The following is a 21,654-nucleotide window of genomic DNA, read 5'->3' on the forward strand; positions in this document are numbered from 1 at the left end:
TTCTTTGCCTGTCTCTCTCTCTCTGTCTGTCTCTTTATATATCACTCACTCACACACACACACACACACACACACACACACACACACACACACACACACACACACACACACACACACACACACACACACACACACACACACACACACACACGTGCGCGTATATAATCTAACAATCACACATTTGACTCCTTCATTTTCACCCTTAAACATTAGCTGTAGCTTCTATAGATGATAACTGAAACATTAGCTGTAGCTTCTATAGATGATAACTGAAACATTAGCTGTAGCTTATATAGATGATAACTGAAACATTAGCTGTAGCTTCTATAGATGATAACTGAAACATTAGCTGTAGCTTCTATAGATGATAACTGAAACATTAGCTGTAGCTTATATAGATGATAACTGAAACATTAGCTGTAGCTTGTACAGATGATAACTGAAACATTAGCTGTAGCTTGTACAGATGATAACTGAAACAACAACAAGGCATAGAGATCAACATTGTCCTCATCACTCAACTTTGAATCCCTAAATGAATGTTCCTAATGAAGTCTGGTACAACAACAAAAGAATGTTCCTTTTTAAGTATGGCACAACCAAAGAAAACAAAACAATACGAGATCAGAATAACATAAGCCAGAAAAGATGCAGCACAACAAGAACAAGCGGTCGAAAGGGAACAAGTGTAACAGACATTGTTGGGAAATGACACTGTTTGGTTTGTACCGGTTGTCAAAGAGGGAAGCTTCTCGCTGTTCTTGAGGAATACTTGCTAACGTGGACAAGGAGCACGTGTGCAAAGTTTGTCTCAAGAAAAGCAATAGTCTTAACTCTTTCACAACCCATTACCACCTGACAGAGTTCTCTTTGGTGTTTGTCTATTTGTATTACAACCCATTAACACCTGACAGAGTTCTCTTTGGTGTTTGTCTATTTGTATTACAACCAAACGCAAAAAACGCTAAGTTGGGAGGGAAGGCAGAGTGGGGACTTGAAAAAGTTGGAATACATTGACTTAGGATTTTGATCTTGTGGAAGTGTGAATTATGAACCCTTAAAGCACGACTCCACGGAACTCCTCAATGCAGACATCATTGCATCGTCCACAGTGGTTTGAGCTCTGAAGAGTGTAACAATTAAAGTGCAATAGTATCAAAAATTGTCTGTCAACAAATTAGGCACGTGAGTAAACCGGCAAAGAACTGGAAGAACCGACGCTGAAGCGACTCACCTTCGCTAAACTTTGAACTGTCACCCATTCCGCAGCAGTCAGCACAGTTGTGTTATAGATTGTTCTTGGTCATGGCAACGCTGACGTGACTCTCTCTGACAGACCGTTTTGTGCGTGGCTGTCTGACTAACACTGATCATCAAACGCACTTTTCTCAAAACAAATGGTACCGCTACTCGTCTTCGCTCTCCCGCCGCTACACGTGTCTGCAGAATGTGTGTGCTGTCGTCACACCCCAGGCGGCGAACAGGTCCCCAGCAACGCACTAGTCCGTATGTTGCCTTCCGTGGATCACGTGCCGAGCTGCTTCGTTGACAGGCGATGACGACTTGAGCTTCTCGCTCTCCTTTTTGCTCTTGGCCTCGATGTAGGACTGTCTGTAGAAGTTGGCGAAGAGAGCGAGGAGGGAGGAGGAGTAGAAGATGGCCACCACGTTGATCCAGGCCGGGTAGCGGCACTCCACGAACAGCGACAGCAAGCTCCGCGTGTTGACACTCACAAACTGGATCTGCACGTGCAACATGGCTCTGGTTAACACATCGGCCTCGAGTCACCACTGGTAGCTTAGCTAGTGTGTGAGAGGGAGGGGTCACCACTGGTAGCTTACCTAGTGTATGAGAGGGAAGGGCCACCAGAGGTAGCTAACCTAGTGTATGCGAGGGAGGGGTCACTACTGGTAGCTTACCTAGTGTATGCGAGGGAGGGGTCACTACTGGTAGCTTACCCAGTGTGTGAGAGGGAGGAGTCACTACTGGTAGCTTACCTAGTGTATGAGAGGGAGGGGTCACTACTGGTAGCTTACCTAGTGTATGATAGGGAGGGGTCAATACTGATAGCTTACCTAGTGTATGAGAGGAAAGGGCCACCACTGATAGCTTACCTAGTGTATGAGAGGGAAGGGTCACTACTGGTAGCTTACCTAGTGTATGATAGGGAGGGGTCACTACTGGTAGCTTACCTAGTGTACGATAGGGAGGGTTCACTACTGGTAGCTTACCTAGTGTATGAGAGGGAGGGGTCACTACTGGTAGCTTACCTAGTGTATGAGAGGGAGGGGTCACTACTGGTAGCTTACCTAGTGTATGAGAGGGAGGGGTCACCACTGGTAGCTTACCTATATAGTGTATGAGAGGGAGGGGTCACCACTGGTTGCTAACCTAGTGTATGATAGGGAGGGGTCACTACTGGTAGCTTACCTAGTGTATGATAGGGAGGGGTCACTACTGGTAGCTTACCTAGTGTATGAGAGGGAGGGGTCACCACTGATAGCTTACCTAGTGTATGAGAGGGAGGGGTCGCCACTGATAGCTTACCTAGTGTACGAGAGGGAAGGGCCACCACTGCTAGCTTACCTAGTGGATGAGAGGGAGGGGTCACTACTGGTAGCTTACCTAGTGTATGAGAGGGAGGGGTCACTACTGGTAGCTTACCTAGTGTATGAGAGGGAGGGGTCACTACTGGTAGCTTACCTAGTGTATGAGAGGGAGGGGTCACCACTGAGAGCTTACCTAGTGTATGAGAGGGAGGGGTCACTACTGGTAGCTTACCTAGTGTATGATAGGGAGGGGTCACCACTGGTAGCTTACCTAGTGTATTAGAGGGAAGGGCCACCACTGGTAGCTTACCTAGTGTATGAGAGGGAAGGGCCACCACTGGTAGCTTACCTAGTGTATGATAGGGAGGGGTCACCACTGGTAGCTTACCTAGTGTATGAGAGGGAGGGGACTTCCAACATAAGACAGGGGTACAAGGGCACGACCTAGTGGGTGGGTGGGTGTGACTTTTAACATAAGGCATGGGTACAGGGGATTCCAACATGAGACAGGGGTACAGGGGCTGGACCTAGTGTATGAGAGGGAGGGGCTTCAAACATGAGACAGGGGTACATAATGATAAAAGGGGTCGTTAACGTCCTCACAGGAAATTTTCCTTTTAGGGACATGAGTTGATGATACGCTAAAAACAGGGGTACAGGGGCTGGACCTAGTGTATGAAAGGGAAGGACGTCTATATGAGGCCGCTGTCAGCGCGAGTTCGATCCCAGGTTCGGCGGAAATTTATTTCACAGAGTCAACTTTGTGTGCAGACTCTCTTCGGTGTCCGAACCACCCCCCGTGTATACTACATTGGATGTGCACGTTAAAGATCCCACGATTGACAAAAGGGTCTTTCCTGGCAAAATTGCTTAGGCACAGTTAATAATTGTCTACTATACCCGTGTGACTTGGAATAAGGCCGTGAAAGGTAAATATGCGCCGACATGGCTGCAATTTACTGGCCGTATAAAATTTCATCTCACACGGCATCACTGCAGAGCGCCTAGAACTGTACCCACGGAATATGCGCGATATAAGCCTCATTGATTGATTGAGGCAGGTGTACATGGGCTGGTGATGCTGGGGGCAGGAAGAAAGTACAGTTAACGGATAATTATGGCTTCCGGGAATCTGGATTAACACACCCCCCCCACCCCCACCCCACCCCCCCACCCCCCCCCCCCCCCCTAGATCCAGCCATAAAGGTAAGAGGGGTGTACGTACCATCTGGAACTTGGTGAGGTATCGCTTCCACCAGAGATATTTCTGTACCTGTGGCCCCATGGCAGCCAGCGCGTAGTACGTGTACATGAAGACATGCACCAACACGTTGAACCCGCCCGCGTAGAACTCTGCGACCACAACACAACATAGTCTGAACACCCATCAGTTGGTTACATATACTGATTGAAACACAGTGTGAACACCCATCAGTTGGTTACATAATTCTAATTGAAATACGATGTAAAACCCTTCAGATAATAAGACAACGAAAATTCAAAATGGTCGATCGTTATTGACATTGAGCGTAAAGATGTGAAGTCACTCTCGCCTCCAGGCACGACAGTCTACGGTATAACATGTAGTGTCCAACAACACAAGCTGATACTCTGTTCCGCAAACATAAATTAAAATAGATGTGAAAGATGTGAAGTCACTCTCGCCCTCAGGCACGTACTTGGTAACGTACCAACAGATGAGAGCAATGGTTGGAGTGATGGTATAGCACTGTCTGGAAACTAACGCGATAGTCGGACAGAGTTGTGCCCCTGGAACGGCAGATAGTTCCGGTTTGTGTTTGCAAAATGGAACCGCATGACAATCTGCCCTTCAACTTCTTTACCCGCGTAGTTTTAATAGCAGACACAGTAACGTTTCTCTCCACCACTAATATTCTTTTCTGGTTCAGCCAATCTGGAAGTAAACAAAAGAACCGGAACTACCCGCCGACAGCGCCGCGGGCTATGTCAGGGACGAACAACTCTTATCACATTCGTTTTGAGACAACGCTATAGAGTCAGTGAAATCAATGTTCAAGATGTCAATTCGGTCTCACCTGAAGGCACGACACTCTACGATAAGGTGAATAACATCTCAACTTACTCTCGCCCCCAGGCACGTACTTGGCGACGTACCAACAGATGAGCGCCATGGTGGAGTGATGATACACGTGCAGAAACGTCAGCTGTCCGTTCTTTTTGCGGATGATGGCGAAAATCTGATACACACACAAACATCCATTAGAAACAATAGCTTGCATACATTGTTACTGGAAAAACTCATCGTGAGTGATTGATATTGTTCCTGATGAAAAGAGTGTGACACACACAGACAGATCGTGACATGTGACAGTCATGCTCGTGTTGACAGTTGGGTCATTGTCTCAGATGTGGCCAGGTTTATTGTTGTTATGTCCAGCATTATGAAAATGTGTGTAATTTAGTATTGTTCTGACGGTCATGTACTATAAGCATTTGCTTGAGTGCGTGTCCTAGTTGTATGCTTTGAATTGTTTGATGCGAAGAATTTTGAATTAACACATTTTTAAACCAAACATTTGCCTTTAGAATGTCGCTGTCCTGTACTAGGTCCGTATAAATCTCTTTCTTTTTTTTTTCGCTGTCAGTCAATTTTGTTTTTTCGATATATATGTAAATACAAATTAATTTGTTGTTGTGGAAGAAGGTGGAAGCAGTTGAACACTACACGGAAGGTGTGTAAACACCATGCACACGTTGTCAGTCACACTGAAGATAACACGTGCAATGTGAGGCACTAAAATTACGAAAATTAAACTTGGAGAAGACATGAATTAACTTATTTCTGTGGGTAGTTATTGAAGTGAATTGTGAAAATAAATACAAAATGTGTGAATACTAACAGACATAGACAGCCGTTACTATGGAAACTGGCATAAACAGCGCCATATTGGATTGCTAGAAGACGGTTTTACAGCAACATCATACATCAGAAATGCATAATATTTGGCACAAGGACACACATGATTTATACCTCAAATCATATAAAACGAATGTTTGACAAAAGACTAGTGTTAAATTTATAATAATTTTTGTAATAAACATTAATGAAAATGGGGTTAATTTGAGCGCTCTAGCACGGTTAGTTTGTCAGAATTGGTAGTCAATATTAGGCAACCTTCCGCTTCTACATGGTTTGCTGTGTGTACCAGACATACACGAGTTGCTGTTTTAAATGTTAAAAAGCTCTATTTTGCATGAGGTTCAATATTTAAAAAAGCAACTCGTGTAAATCTGGCACGACACAGCAAGCATGTACAACATTGATCAGCAAGATCTTAGAAAGGGAGAAGACGAGACAATAACACAAGCGAAGACTCACGGTGTCCAGAAACTCGATGATTTTTGAAAAAAAGTACCACCACGCCACGCTGGCTTCCTGGAAAGAACAGAAAGTTACATATAGAGTATTGTATTGCTGGCAGTGCGTGGCCATTGAATGGACAATGTTGCACTTTACAGTCGTCATATAGAGTATTGTATTGCTGGCAGTGCGTGGCCATTGAATGGACAATGTTGCACTTTACAGTCGTCATATAGAGTATTGTATTGCTGGCAGTGCGTGGCCATTGAATGGACAATGTTGCACTTTACAGTCGTCATATAGAGTATTGTATTGCTGGCAGTGCGTGGCCATTGACTGGACAATGTTGCACTTTACAGTCGTCATATAGAGTATTGTATTGCTGGCAGTGCGTGGCCATTGAATGGACAATGTTGCACTTTACAGTCGTCATATAGAGTATTGTATTGCTGGCAGTGCGTGGCCATTGACTGGACAATGTTGCACTTTACAGTCGTCATATAGAGTATTGTATTGCTGGCAGTGCGTGGCCATTGAATGGACAATGTTGCACTTTACAGTCGTCATATAGAGTATTGTATTGCTGGCAGTGCGTGGCCATTGAATGGACAATGTTGCACTTTACAGTCGTCATATAGAGTATTGTATTGCTGGCAGTGCGTGGCCATTGAATGGACAATGTTGCACTTTACAGTCGTCACCAAGAGAAGCACTGACCGTGCGATGTCTTTTGCTCATTAAACGAATTCAATCACACAATCATTTTGCTCATTAAACGAATTCAATCACACAATCATTTTGCTCATTAAACGAATTCAATCACAAAATCAAATGTACAAGCACCAAACAACAAGTCGCGTAAGGCGAAAATACAATATTTAGTCAAGTAGCTGTCGAACTCACAGAATGAAACTGAACGCAATGCAACGCAGCAAGACCGTATACTCGTGGTCCACCGCTCACGGCATAGGCAGTGAAATTGACAAGAAGAGCGGGGTAGTGGTTACGCTATGCTGCATAGCACGCTTTTCTGTACCTCTCTTCGTTTTAACTTTCTGAGCGTGTTTTTAATCCAAACATATCATATCTATATATTTTTGGAATCAGGAACCGACAAGGAATAAGATGAAAGTGTTTTTAAATTGATTTCGAAAAAAAAAATTTGATAATAATTTTTATATATTTAATTTTCAGAGCTTGTTTTTAATCCGAATATAACATATTTATATGTTTTTGGAATCAGCAAATGATGGAGAATAAGATAAACGTAAATTTGGATCGTTTTATAATTTTTTATTTTTTTTTACAATTTTCAGATTTTTAATGACCAAAGTCATTAATTAATTTTTAAGCCACCAAGCTGAAATGCAATACCGAACCCCGGGCTTCGTCGAAGAGTACTTGACCAAAATCTCAATCAATTTGGTTGAAAAATGAGGGCGTGACAGTGCCGCCTCAACTTTCACGAAAAGCCGGATATGACGTCATCAAAGACATTTATCAAAAAAATGAAAAAAACGTTCCGAGATTTCATACCCAGGAACTCTCATGTCAAATTTCATAAAGATCGGTCCTGTAGTTTAGTCTGAATCGCTCTACACACACACACACACACACACACGCACGCACACACACACATACGCACATACACCACGACCCTCGTTTCGATTCCCCCTCGATGTTAAAATATTTAGTCAAAACTTGACTAAATATAAAAAGCAAGATTATGTCTCCCTCTCTGTATAACCACTGTCCCCCATCTTGGTCTCTCTTTGTCTCTCCCTCTCTCTGTTAATCTGTATTTTGTCTCTGTCAAAATGTCTTCCCGCCCGCCCCTCTCTCTCTCTCTGTCTCTCTGTCTCTCTCTCTGTCTCTCTGTCTCTGTCTCTGTCTCTCTCTCTCTCTCTCTCTCTCTCTCTCTCTCTCTCTCTCTCTCTCTCTCTCTCTCTCTCTCTCTCTCTCTATCTCTCTCTCTCTCTCTCTGACCTACCCTATAGCCCTGGGGAGTTCTGGAATAATCACAAGGCTGACACAAGAAGTCGAAGCGGCCGTTGTAACCGCACGCAAAAAACTGCAACAACCAAAGGCGTGAAAGATACCAGTAAAGATAATGCATAACAAAAAACAGCACATTTTATGTGAAATGAAAATATACAATTCTACGAAATAAATGTGTTGTTGTGTCTCTTTTGTAAAAAAACCCACCCCATCTAGAACGAATGGTCAAGGTCGATAGAGACGCACAAAAAATGGAAGTACTTTAACGCAGCTTAGTGTATTGAAACGTCGTAGCCGTTCACATACAATGAACAGCAGAGTGTATTGAAACGTCCTAACAGTTCACATACAATGAACGGCAGAGTGTATTCAAACGTCCTAACAGTTCACATACAATGAACGGCAGAGTGTATTGAAACGTCCTAACAGTTCACATACAATGAACAGCAGAGTGTATTGAAACGTCCTAACAGTTCACATACAATGAACGGCAGAGTGTATTGAAACGTCCTAACAGTTCACATACAATGAACGGCAGAGTGTATTGAAACGTCCTAGCTGTTCACATACAATCCGCAGCTGAGCGTAATGTTACATCTTAGACGGGCGCAGTGGTGTGGTGGTAAGACGTCGGCCTCCTAATTGGGAGGTCGTGAGTTCGAATCCCGGTCGCTGCCGCCTGGTGGGTTAAGAGTGGAGATTTGTTTGATCTGCTAGGTCAACTTATGTGTAGACCTGTTACCGACTTAACCCCCTTTGTGTGTACACGCAAGCACAAGAGCAAGTGCGCACGAAAAAGATCCTGTAATGCATGTCAGAGTTCGGTGGGTTATGGAAACACGAAAATACCGAGCATGCCTACTCAACGAAAGCGGAGTGAAGCTGACTATGCTCCCAGAGTATAGTGTGGGGAACCCAAATGGGCAAACGAGCTCACACGTAAAGAGAAAACTCTGGATCGCTGAAGAAGAAGGTACATCCTAACCCTTCACAATCATCATGACAATCAATATTGTTTTGCTACGTGCAAACAGTTGACATACTACAAACTCTTATCACAGTCTACACTCAGCAGCTCAGAGTATTGCTACGTTCCTACACTCCACATGACAGTCTACACTCAGCAGCTCAGAGTATTGCTACGTTCCTACACTCCACATCACAGTCTCCACTCAGCAGCTCAGAGTATTGCTACGTGCCTACACTCCACATCACAGTCTACACTCAGCAGCTCAGAGTATTGCTACGTGCCTACACTCCACATCACAACCAACTCTCATCACAGTCTACACTCAGCAGCTCAGAGTATTGCTACGTGCCTACACTCCACATCACAAACAACTATCATCACAGTCTACACTCAGCACTATTGACACTCAGCAGCTCACCTCGAAGAACATGTAGAGCGACAGGCCGACCATGAAGAAGTTGTAGGAGACCATGAGTCCGGTGGCTCGGACCGGCTGCCTATTGGCCATGTAGGACGGGCCATACTTGACCACCAACAGGTAGATGCCGGTCAGCAGCACGACCGACTCCGGACTCCGCATGAACGGCCAGTCAGCCACTCGCGGGTCTGAAGTCGTATAAATATACGTTCTTTGAATTTTGATTTTATTTGTATTTAAATAAAGAGACTTTTTTTTTATTTGATGAAAGTGTTAATATTACTATCAACATGAATAGATGTGTAGCTTACCTTATGAATGGGAATTGTGTGAAAAAAATTTCGTGACAGAATGTGTAATGAGTACGGATGCACACGAACACGCAGAAGCTTGCAACCCAAAAAATATTGCACGCACGCACGCACGCACCCACGCACGCACGCACGCACGCACGCACGCACGCACGCACGCAGACAGACAGACAGACAGACAGACAGACAGACAGACAGACAGACAGATAGATAGACAGACAGACAGACAGACAGACAGACAGACAGACAGACAGACAGAGGCAATACTTACCTCCCGCGGAAACCTGATACTCGGTGAGGTTGTAGCGACGATTGAGATGTGTGATCACCTGGTCCATGCTCATGGTGACGCTCTGTAGGGTTGAACAGTCTTTTAGTCAAAACTTGATGAACAAGTTACATCATGAGCAGTATGAGATGTGTGATTACCTGGTCCTTGCTCATGGTGAAATCTTGTTTGTTAAAACAGTCTTTTATTCAACCCTATTATTAGCACGTAACATAATGAGCGCATTTAACATGAACAATAAGCTGTCAGTTCATAGTGGTGATCCTAAAAGAAAGAAATACAAATAATAATATGTTGCACTTGTGGCGAGGCTGCTAACAAATTGTTCTTTAACCCCCCAAAAAGCATGTAAACAAATCATAACAATCAGAAAAGTAAATGCTTAAACGACTTGCCTTCGGCATTTGTCATAACAGTGGACCCCCTCCCCTCCCTTTTGACCAGAAAACACGATGTACTCCCTCCCTGTAGGACCCCCTCCCTTTTGACCAGAAAACACGATGTACTCCCTCCCTGTAGGACCTTCCGCCCCTCTCTTTTGACCAGAAAACACGATGTACTCCCTCCCTGTAGGACCTTCCGCCCCTCTCTTTTGACCAGAAAACACGATGTACTCCCTCCCTGTAGGACCTTCCGCCCCTCTCTTTTGACCAGAAAACACGATGTACTCCCTCCCTGTAGGACCTTCCGCCCCTCCCTTTTGACCAGAAAACACGATGTACTCCCTCCCTGTAGGACCTTCCGCCCCTCCCTTTTGACCAGAAAACACGATGTACTCCCTCCCTGTAGGACCTTCCGCCCCTCTCTTTTGACCAGAAAACACGATGTACTCCCTCCCTGTAGGACCTTCCGCCCCTCTCTTTTGACCAGAAAACACGATGTACTCCCTCCCTGTAGGACCTTCCGCCCCTCTCTTTTGACCAGAAAACACGATGTACTCCCTCCCTGTAGGACCTTCCGCCCCTCCCTTTTGACCAGAAAACACGATGTACTCCCTCCCCTGTAGGACCTTCCGCCCCTCCCTTTTGACCAGAAAACACGATGTACTCCCTCCCTGTAGGACCTCCTGCCCCTCTCTTTTGACCAGAAAACACGATGTACTCCCTCCCTTTAGGACCTCCGCCCCTCCCCACCCGAGAGAAGACTCACTCTCTTTTTACCCCCTAACTGCGATAACCTCAACCTTTAGTTTTTACCAACATGACCCCGCTGTGAACCCAAAGTGTGACGGGGTTCAGCCAAAGTAGGGTCATGTGGGCAGATAATAAAATCCTTAATGTGTTCAAAGTTTGAAAGCTCTAGCTTCACAAACGCCAAAGATAACGTCAATGTTAAGTTATCATGAATCAAACATGACCCCACTGTGACCCCATGTGACCCTAATGTGACGAGGGTAAATCAAAGTTGGGTCAATTCGGGAGATTATCAAACCCCAGAAGTGTGCCAAGTTTGAAAGCTGTAGTTTTAAAAACTTACGAGATATTCTCAGCGTAAAATTTGAATGAAACGAAGATGACCCCGCTGTGACCCCCAAAATGTGATGAGTGTCAACTTGTAGCCAGAGAGAGAGAGAGAGAGAGAGAGAGAGAGAGAGAGAGAGAGAGAGAGAGAGAGAGAGAGAGAGAGAGAGAGAGAGAGAGAGAGAGAGAGAGAGAAAGAAACACAGACAGACAGACAGACAGACAGACAGACAGACAGACAGACAGACAGAGAGGGAAATTGAGACAGAGAGAGAGAGACAGACAGACAGACAGACAGACAGACAGACAGAGACAAAGAGAGAGAGAGAGAGAGAGAGAGAGAGAGAGAAGAGAGAGAGAGGAATGGAATGGAATGGAATCTCAATCAATCAATCAATCAATCAATCAATCAATCAATATGAGGTTTATATCGCGCGTATTCCGTGGGTACAGTTCTAAGCGCAGGGATTTTTTTATTATTTTTTTTTTATGCAATTTATATCGCGCACATATTCAAGGCGCAGGGATTTATTTATGCTGTGTGAGATGGAATTTTTTTTACACAATACATCACGCATTCACGTCGACCAGCAAATCACAGCCATTTCGGCGCATATCCTACTTTTCACGGCCTATTATTCCAAGTCACACGGGTATTTTGGTGGACATTTTTATCTATGCCTATACAATTTTGCCAGGAAAGACCCTTTTGTCTATCGTGGGATCTTTAACGTTCACACCCCAATGTAGTGTACACGAAGGGACCTCGGTTTTTGGTCTCATCCGAAAGACTAGCACTTGAACCCACCACCTAGGTTAGGAAAGGGGGGAGAAAATTGCTAACGCCCTGACCCAGGGTCGAACTCGCAACCTCTCGCTTCTGAGCGCAAGTGCGTTACCACTCGGCCACCCAGTCTCACTTACAGAGAGAGAGAGAGAGAGAGAGAGAGAGAGAGAGAGAGAGAGAGAGAGAGAGAGAGAGAGAGAGAGAGAGAGAGAGAGAGAGAGAGGGAGAGAGAGAGAGAGAGAGCGAGAGAGAGAGCGAGAGAGAGAGAGAGCGAGAGAGAGAGCGAGAGAGAGAGAGAGAGAGAGAGAGAGAGAGAGAGAGAGAGAGAGAGAGAGAGAGAACTGACCTTTTTTAAGGGTGATAAAGGAAACAGTGCAAACAGGCTTTGTTTTATTTGGCCCTTGCGCAGTGAGGGGTAAGTAAATAACACGAATAGATAGAAGTTGAGTTAACTACATTAGAAATGATCTAATGAACATATCCAGCAATCATAAATTAAGATATTTGAGAATGCATTTTGATCGATTAGGAATGTTCAGAGCATTATGTAGAATCATTTTTTTTATTTAATCAGAGAGTACTGATTATTGATGAGCTGAACACTAGTAGTTCTGACAAGTGTTGCAAGACTTGACCTGTAACCCTAACATCCTGTAATGTTACTTGAATGATGTTTGATTTGCAATAGTATCGAGTTCCACAGGAGGGCGCCATAATATGAGAGACTGTGTAGATTTGTATAAGTAAATTGTTTGGTTTGGGGTAATTAATTTGTTCCATTATCTAACAATTATATTTTGAAAATAGAGGCAAAGAGTGTTAGTGCATCCCCTGGGATAATTGTGTACATCATCACACCTTTGTTATAGGTATACTTCACGATTATAGACAATCACTAGCGAGTGTCCCTGGTGTGTCTGAAACAAGTAGACAATCACTAGCGAGGGTCCCTGGTGTGTATGAAACAAGTCTACAATCACTAGCGAGTGTCCCTGGTGTGTCTGAAAAAAGTAGACAATCACTAGCGAGTGTCCCTGGTGTGTCTGAAACAAGTAGACAATCACTAGCGAGGGTCCCAGGTGTGTATGAAACAAGTCTACAATCACTAGCGAGTGTCCCTGGTGTGTCTGAAAAAAGTAGACAATCACTAGCGAGTGTCCCTGGTGTGTATGAAACAAGTAGACAATCACTAGCGAGGGTCCCTGGTGTGTATGAAACAAGTCTACAATCACTAGAGAGGGTCCCGGGTGTGTATGAAACAAGTCTACAATCACTAGGGAGAGTCCCTGGTGTGTATGAAACAAGTCTACAATCACTAGAGAGGGTCCCGGGTGTGTATGAAACAAGTCTACAATCACTAGCGAGTGTCCCTGGTGTGTATGAAACAAGTCTACAATCACTAGGGAGAGTCCCGGGTGTGTATGAAACAAGTCTACAATCACTAGAGAGGGTCCCTGGTGTGTATGAAACAAGTCTACAATCACTAGGGAGGGTCCCTGGTGTGTATGAAACAAGTCTACAATCACTAGCGAGTGTCCCTGGTGTGTATGAAACAAGTCTACAATCACTAGAGAGGGTCCCGGGTGTGTATGAAACAAGTCTACAATCACTAGGGAGGGTCCCTGGTGTGTATGAAACAAGTCTACAATCACTAGCGAGGGTCCCTGGTGTATATGAAAGAAGTCTACAATCACTAGAGAGGGTCCCGGGTGTGTATGAAACAAGTAGACAATCACTAGCGAGGGTCCCTGGTGTGTCTGAAACAAGTAGACAATCACTAGCGAGGGTCCCTGGTGTGTATGAAACAAGTCTACAATCACTAGCGAGGGTCCCTGGTGTGTCTGAAACAAGTAGACAATCACTAGCGAGGGTCCCTGGTGTGTCTGAAACAAGTAGACAATCACTAGCGAGGGTCCCTGGTGTGTATGAAACAAGTAGACAATCACTAGCGAGGGTCCATGGTGTGTATGAAACAAGTCTAGAATCACTAGGGAGTGTCCCTGGTGTGTCTGAAAAAAGTAGACAATCACTAGCGAGGGTCCCTGGTGTGTATGAAACAAGTCTACAATCACTAGAGAGGGTCCCGGGTGTGTATGAAACAAGTCTACAATCACTAGCGAGTGTCCCTGGTGTGTATGAAACAAGTCTACAATCACTAGGGAGAGTCCCGGGTGTGTATGAAACAAGTCTACAATCACTAGAGAGGGTCCCGGGTGTGTATGAAACAAGTCTACAATCACTAGAGAGGGTCCCTGGTGTGTATGAAACAAGTAGACAATCACTAGCGAGGGTCCCTGGTGTGTCTGAAACAAGTAAACAATCACTAGCGAGGGTCCCGGGTGTGTATGAAACAAGTCTACAATCACTAGAGAGGGTCCCTGGTGTGTATGAAACAAGTAGACAATCACTAGCGAGGGTCCCGGGTGTGTCTGAAAGAAGTCTACAATCACTAGAGAGGGTCCCGGGTGTGTCTGAAAGAAGTCTACAATCACTAGGGAGGGTCCCGGGTGTGTATGAAACAAGTCTACAATCACTAGGGAGAGTCCCGGGTGTGTCTGAAAGAAGTCTACAATCACTAGGGAGGGTCCCAGGTGTGTATGAAACAAGTCTACAATCACTAGGGAGGGTCCCGAGTGTGTCTGAAAGAAGTCTACAATCACTAGAGAGGGTCCCGGGTGTGTATGAAACAAGTCTACAATCACTAGAGAGGGTCCCGAGTGTGTCTGAAAGAAGTCTACAATCACTAGAGAGGGTCCCAGGTGTGTATGAAAGAAGTCTACAATCACTAGGGAGGGTCCCAGGTGTGTATGAAACAAGTCTACAATCACTAGGGAGGGTCCCGAGTGTGTCTGAAACAAGTCTACAATCACTAGGGAGGGTCCCAGGTGTGTATGAAACAAGTCTACAATCACTAGGGAGGGTCCCAGGTGTGTATGAAACAAGTCTACAATCACTAGGGAGGGTCCCGGGTGTGTATGAAACAAGTCTACAATCACTGGGGAGGGTCCCAGGTGTGTATGAAACAAGTCTACAATCACTAGGGAGGGTCCCAGGTGTGTATGAAACAAGTCTACAATCACTAGGGAGGGTCCCGGGTGTGTATGAAACAAGTCTACAATCACTAGCGAGTGTCCCTGGTGTGTATGAAACAAGTCTACAATCACTAGGGAGAGTCCCGGGTGTGTATGAAACAAGTCTACAATCACTAGAGAGGGTCCCTGGTGTGTATGAAAGAAGTCTACAATCACTAGGGAGGGTCCCAGGTGTGTATGAAACAAGTCTACAATCACTAGGGAGGGTCCCGGGTGTGTATGAAACAAGTCTACAATCACTAGCGAGTGTCCCTGGTGTGTATGAAACAAGTCTACAATCACTAGGGAGAGTCCCGGGTGTGTATGAAACAAGTCTACAATCACTAGGGAGGGTCCCGGGTGTGTATGAAACAAGTCTACAATCACTAGGGAGAGTCCCGGGTGTGTCTGAAAGAAGTCTACAATCACTAGGGAGGGTCCCAGGTGTGTATGAAACAAGTCTACAATCACTAGGGAGGGTCCCGAGTGTGTCTGAAAGAAGTCTACAATCACTAGAGAGGGTCCCGGGTGTGTATGAAACAAGTCTACAATCACTAGAGAGGGTCCCGAGTGTGTCTGAAAGAAGTCTACAATCACTAGAGAGGGTCCCTGGTGTGTGTGAAAGAAGTCTACAATCACTAGAGAGGGTCCCTGGTGTGTGTGAAAGAAGTCTACAATCACTAGAGAGGGTCCCGGGTGTGTCTGAAAGAAGTCTACAATCACTAGAGAGGGTCCCGAGTGTGTCTGAAAGAAGTCTACAATCACTAGAGAGGGTCCCAGGTGTGTATGAAACAAGTCTACAATCACTAGGGAGGGTCCCGAGTGTGTCTGAAACAAGTCTACAATCACTAGGGAGGGTCCCAGGTGTGTATGAAACAAGTCTACAATCACTAGGGAGGGTCCCGAGTGTGTCTGAAAGAAGTCTACAATCACTAGAGAGGGTCCCGGGTGTGTATGAAACAAGTCTACAATCACTAGAGAGGGTCCCGAGTGTGTCTGAAAGAAGTCTACAATCACTAGAGAGGGTCCCAGGTGTGTATGAAAGAAGTCTACAATCACTAGGGAGGGTCCCAGGTGTGTATGAAACAAGTCTACAATCACTAGGGAGGGTCCCGAGTGTGTCTGAAACAAGTCTACAATCACTAGGGAGGGTCCCAGGTGTGTATGAAACAAGTCTACAATCACTAGGGAGGGTCCCAGGTGTGTATGAAACAAGTCTACAATCACTAGGGAGGGTCCCGGGTGTGTATGAAACAAGTCTACAATCACTGGGGAGGGTCCCAGGTGTGTATGAAACAAGTCTACAATCACTAGGGAGGGTCCCAGGTGTGTATGAAACAAGTCTACAATCACTAGGGAGGGTCCCGGGTGTGTATGAAACAAGTCTACAATCACTAGCGAGTGTCCCTGGTGTGTATGAAACAAGTCTACAATCACTAGGGAGAGTCCCGGGTGTGTATGAAACAAGTCTACAATCACTAGAGAGGGTCCCTGGTGTGTATGAAAGAAGTCTACAATCACTAGGGAGGGTCCCAGGTGTGTATGAAACAAGTCTACAATCACTAGGGAGGGTCCCGGGTGTGTATGAAACAAGTCTACAATCACTAGCGAGTGTCCCTGGTGTGTATGAAACAAGTCTACAATCACTAGGGAGAGTCCCGGGTGTGTATGAAACAAGTCTACAATCACTAGGGAGGGTCCCAGGTGTGTATGAAACAAGTCTACAATCACTAGGGAGAGTCCCGGGTGTGTCTGAAAGAAGTCTACAATCACTAGGGAGGGTCCCAGGTGTGTATGAAACAAGTCTACAATCACTAGGGAGGGTCCCGAGTGTGTCTGAAAGAAGTCTACAATCACTAGAGAGGGTCCCGGGTGTGTATGAAACAAGTCTACAATCACTAGAGAGGGTCCCGAGTGTGTCTGAAAGAAGTCTACAATCACTAGAGAGGGTCCCTGGTGTGTGTGAAAGAAGTCTACAATCACTAGAGAGGGTCCCGGGTGTGTATGAAACAAGTCTACAATCACTAGAGAGGGTCCCGAGTGTGTCTGAAAGAAGTCTACAATCACTAGAGAGGGTCCCTGGTGTGTCTGAAAGAAGTCTACAATCACTAGAGAGGGTCCCGGGTGTGTATGAAACAAGTCTACAATCACTAGAGAGGGTCCCGAGTGTGTCTGAAAGAAGTCTACAATCACTAGAGAGGGTCCCTGGTGTGTGTGAAAGAAGTCTACAATCACTAGAGAGGGTCCCTGGTGTGTGTGAAAGAAGTCTACAATCACTAGAGAGGGTCCCGGGTGTGTCTGAAAGAAGTCTACAATCACTAGAGAGGGTCCCGAGTGTGTCTGAAAGAAGTCTACAATCACTAGAGAGGGTCCCAGGTGTGTATGAAACAAGTCTACAATCACTAGGGAGGGTCCCGAGTGTGTCTGAAACAAGTCTACAATCACTAGGGAGGGTCCCAGGTGTGTATGAAACAAGTCTACAATCACTAGGGAGGGTCCCAGGTGTGTATGAAACAAGTCTACAATCACAAGGGAGGGTCCCGGGTGTGTATGAAACAAGTCTACAATCACTGGGGAGGGTCCCAGGTGTGTATGAAACAAGTCTACAATCACTAGGGAGGGTCCCAGGTGTGTATGAAACAAGTCTACAATCACTAGGGAGGGTCCCGGGTGTGTATGAAACAAGTCTACAATCACTAGCGAGTGTCCCTGGTGTGTATGAAACAAGTCTACAATCACTAGGGAGAGTCCCGGGTGTGTATGAAAGAAGTCTACAATCACTAGGGAGAGTCCCGGGTGTGTATGAAACAAGTCTACAATCACTAGAGAGGGTCCCTGGTGTGTATGAAAGAAGTCTACAATCACTAGGGAGGGTCCCGGGTGTGTATGAAACAAGTCTACAATCACTAGGGAGGGTCCCAGGTGTGTATGAAACAAGTCTACAATCACTAGGGAGGGTCCCGAGTGTGTCTGAAACAAGTAGACAATCACTAGGGAGGGTCCCAGGTGTGTATGAAACAAGTCTACAATCACTAGGGAGGGTCCCAGGTGTGTATGAAACAAGTCTACAATCACTAGGGAGGGTCCCGGGTGTGTATGAAACAAGTCTACAATCACTGGGGAGGGTCCCAGGTGTGTATGAAACAAGTCTACAATCACTAGGGAGGGTCCCAGGTGTGTATGAAACAAGTCTACAATCACTAGGGAGGGTCCCGGGTGTGTAAGAAACAAGTCTACAATCACTAGCGAGTGTCCCTGGTGTGTATGAAACAAGTCTACAATCACTAGGGAGAGTCCCGGGTGTGTATGAAACAAGTCTACAATCACTAGGGAGGGTCCCGGGTGTGTATGAAACAAGTCTACAATCACTAGGGAGAGTCCCGGGTGTGTCTGAAAGAAGTCTACAATCACTAGGGAGGGTCCCAGGTGTGTATGAAAGAAGTCTACAATCACTAGGGAGGGTCCCGGGTGTGTATGAAACAAGTCTACAATCACTAGGGAGGGTCCCAGGTGTGTATGAAAGAAGTCTACAATCACTAGAGAGGGTCCCGGGTGTGTATGAAACAAGTAGACAATCACTAGGGAGGGTCCCGAGTGTGTCTGAAACAAGTCTACAATCACTAGGGAGGGTCCCGAGTGTGTCTGAAACAAGTCTACAATCACTAGGGAGGGTCCCGAGTGTGTCTGAAACAAGTCTACAATCACTAGGGAGGGTCCCAGGTGTGTATGAAACAAGTCTACAATCACTAGAGAGGGTCCCAGGTGTGTATGAAACAAGTCTACAATCACTAGGGAGGGTCCCGGGTGTGTATGAAACAAGTCTACAATCACTGGGGAGGGTCCCAGGTGTGTATGAAACAAGTCTACAATCACTAGGGAGGGTCCCAGGTGTGTATGAAACAAGTCTACAATCACTAGGGAGGGTCCCGGGTGTGTATGAAACAAGTCTACAATCACTAGCGAGTGTCCCTGGTGTGTATGAAACAAGTCTACAATCACTAGGGAGAGTCCCGGGTGTGTATGAAACAAGTCTACAATCACTAGAGAGGGTCCCGGGTGTGTATGAAACAAGTCTACAATCACTAGGGAGAGTCCCGGGTGTGTATGAAACAAGTCTACAATCACTAGAGAGGGTCCCAGGTGTGTATGAAACAAGTCTACAATCACTGGGGAGGGTCCCAGGTGTGTATGAAACAAGTCTACAATCACTAGGGAGGGTCCCAGGTGTGTATGAAACAAGTCTACAATCACTAGGGAGGGTCCCGGGTGTGTATGAAACAAGTCTACAATCACTAGCGAGTGTCCCTGGTGTGTATGAAACAAGTCTACAATCACTAGGGAGAGTCCCGGGTGTGTATGAAACAAGTCTACAATCACTAGAGAGGGTCCCGGGTGTGTATGAAACAAGTCTACAATCACTAGGGAGAGTCCCGGGTGTGTATGAAACAAGTCTACAATCACTAGAGAGGGTCCCAGGTGTGTATGAAAGAAGTCTACAATCACTAGAGAGGGTCCCGGGTGTGTATGAAAGAAGTCTACAATCACTAGGGAGGGTCCCGGGTGTGTATGAAACAAGTCTACAATCACTAGAGAGGGTCCCGGGTCAAGGGGATCAGCATCTTCTCTGCAGAGTTATTTGCTATCTACATGGCCTGCACACTGATAAACGATCTGCCAACCCCACCCCTGGGGGTGGTCATCCTTACGGACTCAAAATCCTCGTTGCAAGCACTTGCACATGACACCAAGAACAGAGGAGAGATGCAAACTGAAATTCATTTCTTAGCCCACCAAATTATGACAAAAGGAACAGACTTTTCCCTCATGTGGCTGCCATCCCACACAGGAATCCGGGGAAATGAAATGGCGGACAGAGCAGCAAAAGCAGCGGCTATGTCAACCATGCCAGTGACAGACATTCGGCTCTCCTGCCAGGAAGCCAAACTGCTGCTAGCCAAGCTAAAAAGAGAGGAAAGAGAGCAGACACTGTCACAAACATGTGAAGAGAGAGGATGGATACACCTCCCCTACAATAGGAAAGGGCACCACCTCCCACTCCCCCCGAGACCCATGAGCCTGTTGCGTCGCTTGCGCACGGTCAGCAGCCGCATCTACTGGGACAAGGTAGTCTGTCAGTGTGGCAAGACTGGACACCTCACACACGTGTTTGAAGGTTGTGACACTCTCAAGGAAGAGATGTCTAGTCTCATCCGCTACAGAAGGGAGAATGCTCTCAGTCTGGGAGACTTTCTCCGCCCACACCCATCACTCGGAGAGAAACCGATGATGGTCTTGGTCACCAATTTGTTCACCTCAACTGTTGCGAGCTGGTTCTAGTGTGCTTGCAGCAGACCCAGCACAGCACAGATCCACTTCTGGAATCCTAAGCTAAATGTGTCCCAAGACACACATTTTGTAGTCCTGGCATCCTGAAAGGTAGAGGCCCCAACCTACAGGTTTGCTACCATACCAAAAACGCCTCCAGACACGGGAACTTGGGAGCAGAGGCAACAGCTCCGCTTGAACCTCAGAAACCAAATGTGCCTCCAGACACACAGATCCCTTAGAAGGCCGAGGCTGTGGCCTCTAAGGTTCTCTTGTACCAAACCGCCTCCTGACTCTGCATCAGATTGCTTGCGCTGGCATCTGCTTACATAGACCCACATTAAGTCACCACCGAGTGGTAGACACAGACGACATTTGGTAGCACTGACTGCCAGCTTCACGGTAATGCGTACCCATAGCGCGGCTCTGCATGGGTGGGAATGTTCTGAGCAAAACACTATGTGTTACTCCATACCCCCCGCCCTCCATGGAACTTCTTGACCCCAACAAATTGGGGGGGGGGGGGGGAGTTTGCCCAGTCGGTAGAGGCGCTGGCTTTAAAACCGGTTGTTACTATCCGCGTGGGTTCAACCCCCAAGTTCGGCGCGGGATGTGTGTCCCAGAGTCAACTTTGTGCAGACTCTCCTCGGTGTCCGAACACCCCCGTGTGCACGCATGCGCACGATAAAGATCCCAGGGTCACAGCGAAAGCCCCAGGCCTTGGAAACACGAATACATGCATGCAAAAATATGAAGCCCGGGTGTCCGTTCGGCCAACAGCCAAAAAAGTAACCATTTCAGCACTGACCCAAGACGACCCAACCAGGTCCCAAGCCCATTTCAGGTCTCCTCTAGCAGCCGGCAGCCAGCTGTCTACATCCCCCCCCCCCCTCCCCCGCATTTTTATTTTTTATTTTCATACAAAGCCGGGTTTTCCCGTGTAACATGCCCCTAATGGCTTTGCCGTGAGGGCGTAAAACTTTCATTTTACAACGAGGGTCCCGGGTGTGTATGAAACAAGTCTACAATCACTAGGGAGAGTCCCGGGTGTGTATGAAACAAGTCTACAATCACTAGAGAGGGTCCCTGGTGTGTATGAAACAAGTAGACAATCACTAGCGAGGGTCCCTGGT

General features: G+C 46.2%; 1 protein-coding gene across 1 annotated transcript in view; it reads right to left on the minus strand.

The window, feature by feature from the left end:
• Positions 1–21,654, minus strand: part of LOC138966009 (very long chain fatty acid elongase 4-like) — a 34,260-nt gene that overhangs the window by 2,511 nt on the left and 10,095 nt on the right. The window contains exons 2-8 of the mRNA XM_070338100.1: positions 9,861–9,942; positions 9,279–9,466; positions 7,883–7,963; positions 5,911–5,967; positions 4,654–4,768; positions 3,775–3,902; positions 1–1,742 (exon numbers count right to left, since the gene is read on the minus strand). The exon at positions 1–1,742 is cut by the window's left edge and continues 2,511 nt beyond it. Of these exons, the coding sequence (XP_070194201.1) occupies positions 1,500–1,742; positions 3,775–3,902; positions 4,654–4,768; positions 5,911–5,967; positions 7,883–7,963; positions 9,279–9,466; positions 9,861–9,933 (885 nt within the window). The 5' untranslated portion in view covers positions 9,934–9,942 and the 3' untranslated portion in view covers positions 1–1,499. The remainder of the gene's footprint in view (positions 1,743–3,774; positions 3,903–4,653; positions 4,769–5,910; positions 5,968–7,882; positions 7,964–9,278; positions 9,467–9,860; positions 9,943–21,654) is intronic.

Source organism: Littorina saxatilis, linkage group LG5, assembly GCF_037325665.1.
Source record: "Littorina saxatilis isolate snail1 linkage group LG5, US_GU_Lsax_2.0, whole genome shotgun sequence".
Lineage (NCBI taxonomy): Eukaryota > Metazoa > Mollusca > Gastropoda > Littorinimorpha > Littorinidae > Littorina > Littorina saxatilis.